The sequence below is a fragment of the Trichoplusia ni genome, chromosome 1 (genome assembly GCF_003590095.1).
Source record: "Trichoplusia ni isolate ovarian cell line Hi5 chromosome 1, tn1, whole genome shotgun sequence".
NCBI lineage: Eukaryota > Metazoa > Arthropoda > Insecta > Lepidoptera > Noctuidae > Trichoplusia > Trichoplusia ni.
This window is the reverse complement of record NC_039478.1, coordinates 1,855,338-1,872,002: the sequence shown is the minus strand read 5'-3', so window position 1 is coordinate 1,872,002 and position 16,665 is coordinate 1,855,338. Positions and strand designations below refer to the sequence as shown.

At 33.3% G+C, this 16,665-nt stretch overlaps 1 protein-coding gene across 2 annotated transcripts in view; it reads right to left on the bottom strand.

Moving 5' to 3' along the window:
* Positions 1-16,665, bottom strand: part of LOC113506485 (zinc finger protein SNAI2-like) — an 89,993-nt gene that overhangs the window by 18,984 nt on the left and 54,344 nt on the right. The window contains exon 2 of one of the 2 annotated variants that reach the window (XM_026889419.1): positions 15,773-15,907. In XM_026889419.1, coding sequence (XP_026745220.1) covers positions 15,773-15,896 — 124 coding nt within the window. In that variant the 5' untranslated portion in view covers positions 15,897-15,907. Of the gene's footprint in view, positions 1-15,772; positions 16,245-16,665 lie in introns of those variants that run through there. The other variant, XM_026889355.1, reaches the window with a different exon arrangement.

Below are 16,665 nucleotides of genomic sequence, written 5' to 3'. Positions count from 1 at the left end.
TACGAGAGAAATGTGAATAAAAGCAGTCCTTGCTTCAAAGGTATTACAAACCTGTATCGAGTCCTTTGAGGCAACTACGAACACATTTTCCACATCTCTATCTGAATACATTTGAAAATGCACTTTACTTAGAATAAGTGATATTAAAAAGATATAATATTTCGATAAAATACTCAAAGATTCAAACTCTTTTCTCACTATTAGTAAAATAAAGTTCTGTAATATTTCTTGTATATTTCGATTTTAAAATTAAGTGTTTCAATGGAAACTTGAAACTATAAAGTGAAGAATAAGTATGAAACTTATTCTTCACTTTACTTTTTGTTCAAAGAAACAAATAAACAAACAGCAATAAACATGGATTGTTCAAGAATACGAAGAATCGATGAAAATATTGGAGTTCGGCAAATACATTGTTTGTCCTATATCATTTTAGTTTCGCCTCCAGGGACACTAAGACGTAAACTTCACTCGATATTAAACCTTCATTCAAGAGAATTAAGCTGAATATCGGTTGGCACAAGTATATTTTATCAGTTCAATGAACAATTTTCGAGAACATTTTGCAGTAAGTATTGCAATTCTTTGTAATATTTAACCAGAAAGTTAGGTTCCATTTTCTCTTTAATATTTTTACGTCGAATAAGCCTATTATATTGATTGATAGTAAATAACATCGGAGAAGGACAAAATTTTAAATTTTATCCTACTTTAGTTTGAAAAAAAAGACCTAAGAATGAACTGAGAACGGATGTAGTCATATATCCTATATGCGTATCTGTATAAAGTAGAGACCAAGCCAAGTCCCGGTAGCTTTCGTTTTTAAGGGTTTTATTTAAAAGCTAAACTTACTATACGAAATATATAACTATTACTATAATTAAATAGGTTCCTTAAAGAAATAACAGCAACCGGGTTGTAAACTTATGTTCAGTAATTTTAAAATGAATTTGTAAATTAAACTAGTGGCTTTATTTCAACATACCTTCTCAACATACTAATACAAAGAAAACAAAACAAAACACTTCAAATAAGACAGGTACAAACAACCCTACAAACCGCATTCCATTAATAAATTACACGTTGGATAATATCAATCAGAAATGACCACAATTGTACGATAAATGACAATTTGTATAAAGATATTTCCTATAATCTTGTGCAAATTTATAGATCGTTTGAACCCGCAATGGCGGTTAACCGGCCTTTGTGAACGGAGATGTTTGATCGCTCTTCACTCCGTCGATCTCTAAGCAATCGGATTCTATAACCGAGCATTGGCTATTATCTGGGGCGGTATCAGAGACAGCTAGTATTTCTATTGTTATATTAAGTTTAAAAAGTTTTAACTCAACTATGGTTTGATATTTATTGATAAATGCGCTTTTCTGAACCGTTTTAAATTGCGTAAGAGTATTTTTTCTAATATCTATTTTTGATAATAAACGACGAGGTTAGACACGAACAAATATAAAAAAGCGTAGGTATAAACGATTGAATTGAATAACCTCCTTTTTTAAAGTCTATGAAAACTATAAGGAATTTAAAACGAACACAGTGGTTAATCTGACACAGAAACTCCCACCAAAGTATTACGATGATATTCAAAAACATCCCCGACAACCCTGCAGTTTCAGTACTTATATTCAATACAAGTTTCAATTGTATAATTGTACAATACAACATTCCTAAAAACCTACTTCACCAAAACAAAAGCAGACAAAACAGAACGACGCTGAAAACAAAACGCAACACAACAAAAGCGTAAACTGTAAACTCAAAGTTGAATCACACACATATTTAACAACACACACGGAAACAAAACAAAATAAGTACCTAGTAATAAGTACGGTAGAACATCATTTACCACAAGTCCCAGATAATCAGTTCGTGTAACATCGAAACTAGCTCCAAGTTCTCCTCGTTAATCCCGCCTAGCAATGTAACAGAGCCACTTTTCTAACTTCATCTGGCAACTGTTGATACGTTGTGTAAGACTCGTGTTACTCGTACCGTCGACAACTTAAGTGTAAAAAAAAATTTTATTTGACACACGCAATCACAATCCATATTTTTTTAATATTAAGGCATTGAACATACTTCCAAGAATTTCTAATGATTAATGTCACTGTAAATTTTAGTTTGTATTGCAGTCTGATGTTTACAGTGACTTTTCTCGCCGACTGTACATTTGCTTTCAATTCAACTCCGCAACTTCCACGAGATCTAATCGTGATCCTGACTTAGTTGCTCGATGTCAATTGAAACGCTGAGCATTAGTCGGTTTATTCAGCTAAGGATCTCGTTGCTATTTTATTTCTGACTTAATTTTGTTGAATTTTCAAATGTTATTGAAGTGTTTTTTTTAGCAAAGACATCATTATAAATATGGTTTTCTTGGTAAAGGTATTTTTAGCTAAAAATAGTACAAACGGTTACAAATGCCAAAAGCAAAAGTGTTACAGTTGATGAAATGAAAACGCGCATTACGCGATAATTCTTTCCGTCTCGCTTTCACACTGCAATTCCCTTTAAAAAACAGTCTTAGACCTCTCTTTCCTCAATTCATTAGACACGAAATTCATCTACAATATATCTGACACAGTAATCACCCTCGTCATATAACAAAACACTACTGTTGACCAAAAACAATTCAAAAACAGACAAGCAAACTAAATAAAACCTCGTTTTCATAACTTCGTATTATAACAGCACTAGTATTCCTTTTGTTTCGACCAGTCTCCTAACAATGTTATATTTTATTGCGGCATTGTTGCCGGCATAACGAGAAACTTTTTTATTTTGTTTAGTCTAGTAATCACAACTTTATGCATGTTTGTTATGTACATGAATAGTTTTCGAACCTATAGAGATTGTAGTGGCCAGTGTTATTTAAATATGAATGTTATTTTAAACTCTTTGTTGTGGATTTTGTTTTCGTGTGGGGAGGAGCTCGTGGCTAAGCTTTAACCGCATAAGTGAAACAGTCAGGGGTTAAGCTATGCTTGACGCGCTTGGTCCGTAGATGGGTTACCATCTTTGTCATGACGAGTTCCTCCGTGTTTCGGAAGGAACGTTAAATTCTATGTCCTGGCTATTATTCCTACATCTTTGACAGCGGTTACAAGTAGTCAGAAGCTTGAAAAGTCTTACAACCAGTCTAACCAAGAGGTATCGTATTGCCCAGGTAACTGGGTTGAGGAGGTCAGATAGGCAGTCGCTCCTTGTAAAACACTGATACTTAGCTGAAACCGGTTAGACTGGTAGCCGACCCCAACATAGTTGGTAAAAGGCTAGGCCAATGATGTGGTTAGTGTACAACCCGGTGCTTGAGTTAAAGTCGTTAGCATTCCTCTAACGTGGCTAAATAAATCCTTGAAAAATTATCGAGTGTGCTGGTATCCACGCGGAGTATTCTTTCGGTTTTGGCCAGTGATAATTATTTTGTAGTATGCACGAGAATTTGAAAATACTGTTTGTGTGTGTATGCAGTACGTGGGGCTTAGCAATCCAACAGCGATACAACTAAGCCGTCCCAGTATTGCCAAAAATACTATATTACAAAGCGTTGAAAGCAAGTGTGCTGCTCATTGTTCAAACATACTTTATACAGGAGGAGTTCTTGCTCAACAGTCAGTCATTTGCAGGGCGTTTAATTAATTACAGGTATGAAGGAAAGCCAATCAATTTTGAGGCTCATTGAAAAAGAGGAAGCAAATGCAAAAAAGCGCTGCTGCAGGTCGGTTTTTTTATTTCATTTTCTACTCAGCGAGTTTCATTTTCACTTTAAAGTGTTCACCGTTTCAATGGTTCAATTACTTTTTGAGAATTAAATGAGACTTATTAATAAGCAAAGCGGTAGCTTTTATAATACCTAAATTTTACTTCGAATTTACTGACTGTTTTACAAATACATTTTCAACACAATTTACCATAACCCAAAATTTCAAATTCTGTATTCTGAATTGAATGTGTTAAATACAATGCTTGCTTGAAATTCCTATTTGATATTACAAGAAAACAGACAATTTCAAACGTGTGCTTAATTTCATACGCCGCTGCATTTTGGGCGGAATATTGCTAGAATTTGCTTTAAGTTTACACGTCAAACATAAATACCAAGCATTGAGCTAAAATAGAGCAATATATTTGCACGAAACTTCATGTGTGGATAACCGTTGTAAATTAAAAGACGCGTTGTGTACTAATACAGATTTCATTCGTGTTTCAAATATCTGTAATTATCAAAAAGTTAAGACTTGTTCTATAAAGTTGCCGACATCTATAGTTGTCGCTACTGTCCGTTACTACGGCTCGTCTTTATTAAAAATATTAAAATCAAGCCGGCAGCTGAAATAACGATAAAACAATTTATACTTTAAACTTATGACAAATTGAAAAAGCATTAATTATAGAGAAAAAGTTGCCTCCTTATCTAGTTTATATTTAAATTGCTTTCGCAATCTGAACTTAACCTGACCGTTGGCCGTCCGCAGTTTGTTCAGCGCGAACTTGTCAAGTAACACTAACAGCTGACAAATTAATACCAGCCTCTACTTAAACTGTTTACTAACGGCAAACAAGCTTAACTTTCTGAATAAAAATACTGCTTTCCAACTCTGATACAGACGCCATTTATATCTTTCATTCTTTGAAATAAACACTGCGGTTTTTATAAACAGTCAGGGATTTCTAAAGATGAAAATGAAAACCCATTCAGCAGTAAAAATGTAGTTTCATTACTTGCAGGAATCCTCCTTTTAGATGATATTCTGAATGGCGGACGCCATTAACTTTATTATTTCCTAGATTTTATCAAACTGTCTAAAAGATTTCTGTCTAGATTTTTCAAAACGAAGTGTCAAAACATTTACCCTTAATAATCTGATGAAAGTGGAAAAGAAATAAATCCAAAACGTTCTTGAAACGAAAGTAATATAATAAAAGCTGAAAGCCATTAAAAAATTAAACCTCAACAGCGAGTTGGTCTCGTCACTTTTTAAATGCACTTAGCGCTTCACCTTTGGAGCATTCTTTTTGCCATTCAACGAGTTTTCCCGCCGCATCTCCATTCGTAAAGGAAGCGGTTTGCCGCACGGGAATAACCCATTCATTCTTTTGTGCAGACTTCGAATAATTGTTTCAATATTGATTGTGGATACAGGATTCTCGATTCCGTAATGGATGAGCTCTGAGTATGCATTTGTTTTTCATCAGACATTTTGATTTATCGGCGTTTATTATGCGCGGAATTCACGGTTGGGCCATCTATTACTTTGTTTGAATGATAATGAGACATCTGATTCATGAGATATTTAAATTATAAAAGAAAATTGAAATTGATTATGGCAACATTACCTACTGTTTGTTTGGAGTACAAGCTGACCTGTAATCTTAAGAATCAATAATATAATATTCCACAAGTTTCAAACAGCGTGCCCTAGTCTCCAAATAAACAGAGCTTGTATTATGAGTAGGTACCAGACGACTAATAAACAAAATGTTTCATAGAATACATACAAAAATTATAGATAAATTACATCCAGATACATAAAAAATATCGTAGTCATCATCACACAAACATTTGTTTTGGGTAAGACCAATATACCAGGAGTTCTTGCTTCGACGTGTAGCTAGTCTGGTCACACTCCGTTGCCGTTTTAGATTCTGAGGTTTGTTTAAAATAAAAACCCAGAAAAAAAAGGGTATCGTGAGCATGCCAGTATCCCCGCGCCTCGAGCCTTGGAAACCACATAAAGCTGTTGGTCTTCTTCAATATCTAAGAAACGGACTGTTATATTCACATAGGAGATATGGTCTATGACGTAATTTTAGCTCTTAAGAATATACAATCTTCATTTTGGTTTGTTCCTCTCGCAGAAATAAAGTCCCTGCGCAAAGTCCTCAGTAGATTGTCGGTGACTTATGAAACACTACCAGTCTATTGAGCACGTTACGCAGGCACTTAAATGCTGAAGACTCTTCTTTTTTCTGGTACATCTTATAGAGAAACTTACATATCTAAGCAGATACTTAATTATATACTTGTACAAAGTCATGTAGGTATAGTCAGTTTAAATGATTTATGCGGCAGAGCTATGTGTGTGAGCCTTGAAAATATACATTATTATTGCCCGTCATTACTGTTCAATTTTGTGTGGCCTTGTCACTAGATTAAAGCTTCAATAAAAAACAATAGCTGTCAATCGCACACACGCGTAGCACCGCGCACGTCATTTTTGTTAACAATACATTTTTTTGAGAGTTGGTTGAAAATAACTTTAAATATTAGCTATAAAGAGGAAAAGGCTTTTGAATATAAAATACTATTGAACGCAGAACTCTTCTATTCACATAGAACCATCTATTCACATTTTGAAATTAAAACAATACAAAGTGTCATAATATACAAAATACAAAAGCGAAATATAATTAATAAAGTATAAAACAGTGCCCTTCCTCCCTCCTACCATAATTTTGTGCCCTACGGGGTCCAAAATAGTTAATTATACCTAAAATTACCACCTGTAACTACATTATGGAAGCAATATAGTATTGAGAATTAAGTATTGAGCCCTCAGCTGTAGAACTTTAATAATCAATTCACAACTGTACTAATTTGTCAAGCTGATCTTTACAGTCAAAATACAGAGTCATTCTCTTAAAAGAAGATTCATTTACGAACAAGTCGTAACGGATATGTTTACCAAAAAAACTCCACAAACTTCTTCCATTTTTTTAAATATCTTCACCTCTATTGAACACATTGACAGATACTTATAGCGCCAAGTTATTAAATTCAAGGGATATAATATTTGCGTCTGAGGGATTCGAATACCAGACCAGTTTATGAATAAATTTTTGTTACAGGTGAGAATGCGACGCCGCGTCGCTTCATAAGCTCACATTGACGCGAGAGAAATACTATCTGAAAAATCTGGGCTGTTATTTATTGAATACACAGTTTGGTATTTAACGGTGACAGAACGATGTGAAAAATATTCAGGTTTATTGGATATTGATATAACGTGCTGTTGACGTGGAAAGAGCAAACTTTTTAATTTTAAGTAAAATATTATAACAGAACTAATGGTTCTAAGAGATTAATTATGTTGTAGTAGACCTTAAAGTGCTTATAATACGACGCTTTTAAGTTATTTTTCGTTGAAGAGTAGGTAAACGTAATAATGAAAAGATTTGTTACGACAATTATAATTGAATGAATAAAATGACGCAAATGGGTTTATACCTACATTATATCAGAAAAACCTCTGATCATAATCTCCACTATCTATAATAAAATCAATCAAAACACATCCATTTCATATAAAATGCTCTTTGTGAAAAAACTAAATTTAAAAATTCCTATATAAATCCTTCGTTAATATAATAAAACTAGACGGGAACACTCCACGATTTTTTTTTAAATATTCTGTTTCAAACATTTTATTCCTGATTTGTTATTCCCATTGATAAAATACCATGTACATGGGGTTATGAATAATGTCCAGCAGTAACGAATTCACGTGACGCACGTGGTGAATATCACTAACTGAGGTTACACATTTTTTAGGGGTCCGCAGTAAAAAACAAACCGTTACTGAATTACTGCGGCCTCCATCTGTCTGTGTGACCGTTCGTTTGTCCAGTCTGTACGTCGTGATCGTTCATAGCTGAAGGATTAAAATTTGACAGATAATTATAATGTATTTAAATTGCCGCTGTAACAATAATGAATAAAAATCGAAGTTAAGCAACGGTTGGGACGGTAACAATTAGCTGGTTCAAGAATTTTGTTTTCTTTTTTATCCTATTTGTATGGAACCCGTCAGTATAGTAAGTCGGTCTCGCATTTAACCTGTTTTTACTGGAGCAAAAAATTTAATCCACATGCAAAATGATAATTACTAACGTGCGTTTCTTATTCAGACCGGCTAGTCCAGTAACGACCAACCTTTATACTTTTTTCCTATGCCTTTGTTTTCATCGATAAATTATTAAGTTTTCGCGAAAACTTACTACACCTGTGACTTAATGGACACGTACAACCTATACCTTTCTTATGAGAAAAAATAATGTTATAATATAATTAACTTTTATGGCAAGCTAACATTGTCACAATTATTAACCAACAAAATGTTCTATTTGATTCAAATTTTTAGTAAAACGTAGATTTATCTGACTTTTAGCGAGTAATTTGGCGTCAACACAAAATAATACAACTCATAACGTTCTCAATAACACCATTGAAAACTTTATAAAGTAAAAAGCGATTACGGTACAATTAATAAGGAACACATATTAAAAAAAATCGCCGTATTGATGGTTTTATAAATTGTGTAGTTATAACGCCCTTCTGGTTGACATATTATGACAAGTAAATTATGTATGAAATTCAATGTCCAACACTATAATATTTTCAGTTTGTCGAAATAAATGTCATTCGTGTAATTAAATTAAGCATTGACCCTCGTTATAACGTACTTTCCACTACCTGTTAAAACCGCCGACCTGAACCATCGTCGATTCACGAACGCGATAAATGTATTCGTCTCATAAATAACACAGATTCGAAACAAAGAGAACCGTGATCGAAATTTTACTCATTTTGAATATAAATTAACGCTGTTTCATAAAAACATTTTAATAATTTCATTTGTTAAGTATTTTGGTTATTTGTGCAGCGCAAATTGTTTTATATTAATTTGTATAAATTATTTACATAATGGCCGGCAACAATCGCAGGTATGGTATTTTAATTAAGTTTTCCGCTCAGGAAAGACTCAATTCCGCAAACACTTGAAGCTTAAGCATAAATAAGATAAATTACTAAGAAATAAATCCCTTAGCTGGATCCACTTCCTGGTTGTCCTTTGAGCTGAAGTTTTGCATGCATGTGAATATTGCGTGACAATAGTATTACAATGGAAAGCAATTTATCTATTGCCGAAACTAGAAATTGGTCACGACAGCTTCGCAATAATACGATAAATTACAGTTCTGTTGCTATAATAATAATAAAATTCCACACACACAAAGCTAACCATCTAGTCTCAAACTGAACAAAGCTTGTATTAGGAGAGCTAGACAACTGATAAACATTCTTATATAATTCTAAATACTTTCATAATAAATATAAATATGTCTTTTTTGTAATGACCAATATTGAAGAAATTTAACAACTATAAAAAAAAATTGTATTATTTTTATTTGCTCGTGACTACAAAAGGTTTTACTCAGCCTCTGCTTTTCATTAACAATTGTTTTCTATCTTTGAAACAAACGAAGACCGATTAGTTCTTCCCGGCAGCCTTATGAAAGGCATTCAGAGACTATTGTATTTTTTTCTGCCTGTAAGCGTCGCGAGACGCTATCAATAAGTTTCTATTTCACTATTTTAATATTAAAACTTCTTTCTCAAGGAAAGAATGAAACAAAGCGGGATATTTGAAACACCTTTTAGGATTCCGTACACAAAGGGTGAAACTTGATCCTTTTATTTTCTCAGATCTTCTGTAGGTAAAGCCAAATAGTTAAAAAAAAATAGAATGTTATAAATAATTAGGTAGGCTGATATAACAGAATGAGTGGGCTTAGACAAAGTAACATCGCTTTGTAGCGAAACGATACCGAATTTCGACATCGTCTGTGAGATAACGACAATCATTTCTTAGCCAATGTAACTCGGTTGTCGTGATCGTTGTGACGAATCGAACATTCGTTAAAAACAGAAATATTGTTTATGGTATCGAACATTTTGCTGTCACCGCTGTCCGCGCAGTTTCATTTTACATAAACAGTTTCAATGAAGTTTGTTAACCATGCAGTTTTATATTATGATTAGATTTGTTTGATTATTAGATTTATTTGATATGATAAGAATAGTATTCTTTTCTATTAAAAAATGAAATGTGTGTGTACTAGTGCACAAAGGTAAGAAGTGAAACTTCTTTATGACCTTATTTTTCGAAAAAATATTTAAGTAGGTACCAACTATAACCAACTCGACATAAATTGGTTAAATAAAGTTAAATTAGAGAACGTTTACCAAAAGGCTTTTATTATTCATAGACATGAGTACAAATAATGAAAATTTAATAATATAAAAAATAAATTTTATCTTATCACTACTGAGTATTAAATATTTTAGAAAAATACGTACCATAATCATACCCAAGTATTGGAAAAAGAGATTTAATTACTCACTTTTTTTAGAAATAAATAATTAATATAAATATTTACTATATTACTATCGAAACGATTCAACAAGATCTACCTCCCAACGCAATAATAATCTGCAAAAACCATTGAAAACCTCCTTTCAAAAAATAAAAATGACGACTCGACTCCGTTTGCAAGGAAAAAACTTAAATATACGTAAACACTTGACATCTAAAACCAGCTGTTCAATGAAATTCGGCCATATTGTAACGATAACTACAACGTTTGAACGTTCGTTTCGTTATCTTTTTTGTCGATCACGATCGCGACAATAACGAACACCGAAAGTGCTGCTTGTCTACGCATTTGTATGGAACAAACGCGATGACGATTCGTTTCGTTATGATTTCGTTATAAATTATTACATTGTCTACCAACTTGCGATAACGATGACGATTGACCACGTGATTTAACGCGGCTTATGTCAATCCCATACAGTTGAGTCTTGTCGAACTTCGTTATCGTTTTGAAATTGTTACTTTGTCTAAGCCCCCAGATATATATCTGAGGCTCTGTTGCCTGTCGTATTTTTATTATTTTGTAGTATTTGTAGAAACAAATACTACAAAAACGTTCAAGGTCAAGCGCGATGGATACACTTATTTGTAAATCAACCAATTTGTTTATATCAGCTCATTTGCGCGGAACCCTCAGCGTCTTGGCCGTTTTTTCCATTCTACATTCTACAGTCGCGACGTTTCTGCGGAGTTATGAAATGTATTTGAAAACATTCGGCGCTATTATAAACTGTATCTGAATTCTCGACTGTTCTTGAGTTATTTCTTTAGAGACGCAAATTAACTTCGTTACTTTAAATGCTTTGAGCGGAAATCTCAGGTATTTCGTATTCAACTTTCAAGTAGATATCAGATAAATATATTTGATGTTTGAGAATAAAAATCTTGTTTTTTTAATTCGGTTTGTTTGTATTTCACAACCGTTTTGTATGTAACCAACAAGTTATTGTGTAAAGCTAGTTCTTGCCAGCGGCAGATTATTTACTATCTACATATGTTTAGCAAATTATTACTAGGAAATAAGTTTTTTTTGTGTCAAATTCAAAGCCTTTATAAAAACCTCTATGATACCTGACAGAAAAATTCGCAGGTGTAAAATATCTATTTAATTTACATTCTATACATATCAAGTTTAATTTATTCAAATCAAGAATTAAGACACTCCAAAATCTAAATCGTAAAAACAAGCAACTAGAAACCTTGAAATAAAATATAACTTCTATCTCCGAGTAACATCCAGTAAATACAGGTACACCCTCGTCGCAACACACACACCACTTAAAAAGGTCTTATATTTCACAGCGACTCGCAAGAATTCTCAACATCCAATAAACGTGATATTCACGTAAAGCCTCCCGTTACACGGTGTTGCATATTGCGTGACAATTCCTTTGAGGATTCTCCGAAGCGAAAGATTGAAGAGCAACACAATAAGTGTTCATAACTCGCGTCTTGAGAGCGCAAGTTAAACTCTCAAGAGCTTTCAGTCTTTTCAGTGTGTGATTTTCAAAGAACTTGGTTATTGAATTTGAATCTAATTCTGTTGGTGTGAAGATGCAATTTAATATGCTAATGAAATTTAATGCAATTTGTTCGATGAGGAAGAAGTGGGTGAGTGTTTGTTGTAAACAAGGTCATTGTTTTGGAAAATTATTGAGTGCGTTTTGTGATGTGTATTGAATGTTTTATGATGATGTTCATATAGATGTTGAAAAGGTGAATAGTACGGTTTGGTTCTCGTTGAAATCATCAATATTTTATTTGCGTCTAAAGAATATATTATAATTATTCTGCAATTAGCCCAAAGCTACTCTAATAACACAAATTTTAAGTCAGCAATATTTTATATACATATGTTAAAGTTGCAGTTTGCAAAGCATGGAGTTTTGTTCTATAATTTACTTTCAAAGCGTAGAGTTTTATTATGTCTTTTAGTCAGCTGACCGCTAATTCATATTCCAACACAAAATACATTTTATGTAATACAAAAAGGATTTAATTTTAGCTCCAATGTACGCTTCTAACATAGTACTGCACTTAAGTATAAGTCTCGAAATTTTCAGCGTCTTTACTGACGGAAATAGTTCTTAGTTCTTGACGAAAATTGTATTACGTGCTACTTTACTAAGGACCCGCCTTTTGACTTGACGTAGGAAGTCTCGTTGGTATGACGTAAGACGAAATATTTTATAAGTCCTTTAAAGTACTTTTTGTTTCATATAATGTGTTAGTCGATTTTGAAACGTAGGTTAAAGGAACAGTTGTTGAGTTTCGATAATGGGAGGGAAATAATCATTCTTTATATTATTATGTGAAATTCAGATAGCAATAGGACCTCACTCAACATTGACTGCAAATAAAAGTATTATGTGAAATAAATATCAGGAACTTATAAAAGCGAAATTGCTATTGTCCTTTATAGCTTGAAAAAAGGCACACATGAATTAAAAGATATTTTAAAAAAGACCAATTTTTAACTGTAAAGATACGTAAATACATCCAAGCCTATTTAAATCCGTCCTCCATTTGCCACCACTTGTTACTAATACTACGATATCACGTGGTTCAGTTAAAGATGGCCGCCTTAATAGCCTTCCAAAAAGGTTTTCGTGCTAATAGCCGCGCTAACTTGTTGCTGACGACCGATTTAAAACGGGAGTTTAGAAGTAGACTAGACGGAGTAACGGCTTTTAAAATAGAAGCTTTTTTATTTATGGTACTTAATGAAAGCGTGTTAATTAATTAAGTTACTTACGTTTGATAAATTGCGATGGTATATTTTTGATTTTTGAGATGTTTCAGTGAAGTTCGTAATTTTTTATGCAAAGATTAAACAACTGCCCCGTAGTAGTGTTTATGCAGTCTTGTTGCGCGTTGTTGTATGAACTCTGCTTACTACTTCACTACTATTTTATTTTACTACTGTTTGAGCGTTAATTCACTAAGTTTTAGTTTTTTTTTTAATTGCTATTTGACTACATTTTATTTCTTATTCCTCGGCAGATAATATTCCAATTCTATTTCTTTTTAGTCACGGGATCACTTCATGTGAAGAGACCCGGTCCTTTTTAAAAGCTTGCACGGGGACACAGGTCCAACATGTAGAGGCCTTGTTGAGAACTTTAATCTAAAATGTGATGGGGTATCTACCAGGGGCCATCCACCCCTGGTAGATACCCCAATTCTATTTATTATTATGAAAAGTAACAAAGAAATGAAAAAACTTCGATAAAAAATCTTTTGCTAATCCTACTCACTTAAAACAAAACAAATGCAATACTGCACTTTTCGCTCCGTACTTATTACTACAGCTGTGGATAAAAGCAAATCTTCGTACTTCAGACATAGCACGCGACAGTCTTATGAATAAATGAATGGAATGCGCATTCAGAGACGCCTTTATGTTGCCCTGAGGGCCTACTGGTATCTCAGTGTATCTAGAAATGAGACGGCACTAGAGTGGTGTCTCGCACCCACAAATGCAATGTAATACAATAAGAGATGACGGCGGGCCCCTGATGAGTTCAAAAAAAGAATATCTACTACTCCCTCGTTGTGGAGATTGTAAGTTATGTTTATATGTAATGTAGAGATTTTTTAATAAATCTGTATCTCTTGGAGATTTTTTAGACTACTTAAATGAACTTTGAAGTAAACTATGAGTGTTGGGCAGAGGAATTGTGTGTCTAGTCGCCCGTTTGCATTTACTACAAAGGATGTTGTGAGTCTTTTAAATTATAATATGTATAAAGACTTTTTGTCTGATGGAGAAACAAAAAATAAATAAACGAATATTTAAATTAAATTTACAGTCATTCAAAATTCATCTCTGTCCTTTCTTTTCAGATTACAAATTACAGTGAACAAATAGAACAATGGCATGAAAGAGAGCGGATCTGTGGTGTTCCGATAATGTCAATCATATTACGTAATTACGTACAGACGTACATCTGTCCGCGAATCCTCGTCATTGTCCGCCGCAGGCGTACGAAGGACAAAGGCCATTGTTATCTTATGACATTTATATAAAACCTACATACATGAAAACCTACTTACATCAAAGTGATAGAACCTGCTTAGTTCTAACCTCCTTTCTGTCAAAGAGGTTTCAAATGAAATCTGTGAAGTTTTGTGAAACAGTGAGAGTTAATAAAAGTACCTAAGCGTAACCTTTATCATATCAAGCAACTTTTTAGTTAGTTTGTCGTGACAAAATAATAATCTATTTAATACATTGTTCAAAATACCTATATTATTTAAACACTTTATATATTTACAATGTTTCTAAAATTCAAGCTAAAATAGACTCTGTTCATTAAATTTTATACAAATTGTTGTAGAAAACAATTAACACTAATCTGGAACACGTTTATTCAGCTCCATTAGCGAGAAAACTTCACATAATGAGAAGTGAATTTAAGGGACTCTGTATGTTTGCAACTTAAGCTTACAACGAAATTAATTGCTTTTCCGTTTAAATTATTAAACTACTACCTCTTTTAAATGTTGATACTTTTTTCTGTAGCATCTTAGAGAGTTTTTTTTTCAACTTGAAGGAAGCCTTGTGTTTTTCACGCGTATCCTAAAAGTATGTATAAATTCTATATTCCCTAATTTTTCTTGAACCGCATTTAAAAAGGTATACCACTAACTAACTAATCATTACTGTTATAAAAACTGTAAAAAAATACTAAATATTTATTTGTACCTACTAATAATTAGCCTGTTGATGTATGTATTTAGAAATATATATGTAAGTTTATCAGTTGTCTGGTAACCATAACACAAGCTCTGCTTAGCTTGAGATCAGATAACCGTGTGTGAGTTGTCCCAGGATATAAAAAAAAAATAGAGATAGAGATTTAGATTTTTTATTAAGTAAAGATTTCTATTTCACTTTAAATCTTAGTCAAATTAATATATATTAACAAATAATTACAATGAATCTGTAATTATTCACCGATTCCAAAATCTTAATATCAAAGTACAACGTCTACGTCAAATGACATTCACTCAAACCATACTACGGTTCCGCTACGCTGCGTAGCACAATTACAACTAGTGCTACATTTACCCGTAGGCAACTCGCATTATTGCTACGAATACCCTTACGCCCCAGGAGAGACAACTACTTATAACTATGTGGGGTAATCAGAGAGATAGGGTAACAACCTTTTAGCATTACTGTAGTATAGAATTTCTTTTTCCTTACTCTTCATGCTGTGGCGCTTTGGGGGAAGGGATAGAAGATGCCCGATACTTTATAGAAGTCGATATTAATAAGTCTTTTTTTAGACGAACGTTTAATGCGGGATGTATTAAGTGTATTTTTGCCCAAACCAATATTTAAATTGTTTTCGGCTTTCATTGAATGTTATTACAAAAGTATATTATATTAATATGATAGGACGACCCTTTCGATGCAAGATTTAAACCCTTCCCCTATCCCTCCTTTCTGCAAAATATTTTACTAAACCCTACAACTTGTAAAGCTTATAATACAGTTAATTTTACCATAATGTATTGTATTTTACCTGTTAGTGCGGAGTGTTCGGCGGGGCTGTAGCAGGGCGGCGCCACGCTCGCCTCGGTGGGACTGCACGGCGGGGGGCCCTCGTGCCGCTGCACACCTTTCTTTACCATGTAGCAGCGCGGCATTGCGGCCAACGCTGCAACAATGTGACATCTATGTTAATAGGTAAGTAGCAAAATTAACTTAATATGGAGTATTGAAATAGGTGATTCGACAAATTAATACAAATTAGACTGGTAAACACGTTGTATATATATGTTAGAAGAACAACGTTAGTAGCTCACACATTTCTGAGTTTTAAGAAATATTTATCTAAATCGCTTTAACATTGATCGAATAACTCAAGAATTTCAAATAAACGGATTTAAATAAAGTCTAGTTGTTAAATAGAGGTTGAGTGACTGATATGCTCTGTTTGTGGTATAAGGTTTCACAGTCGATTCATCGGTTAATTTAAGAAACTAATCGACTACATAGGAATTTATAAAGCAAACGAAAAATATAACTTTTATTGCTTACCAAAGAATTTTAAATACGAACCACCTTTATCATTTTCACAAACAAAACAGATCATAAATTCCCTCTCGATATTTCTCTTTAAATATACCATTATTATACAATCACAAAAATACGAGGTGGCAATACAGAACAACCTCCGGAACAACTAGAGAAAAATACTTCAAAGCAATTCACTTTGTTATCGCTTCCCGTTCTATTAAAAAAAAAACATAAACTTCACAATGTTCGACATTTAATAGCAATGCACTTTATTTCGTGCTTATTTGTACTGTGATTCAATTGAGCGAAAACAAGTCTTGTTTTGTTTAAACAACTGCCTATCAATAGCTTCGAAATAACAGCAACGTAATTGAATTTCGAGAAACGTTTCAATTC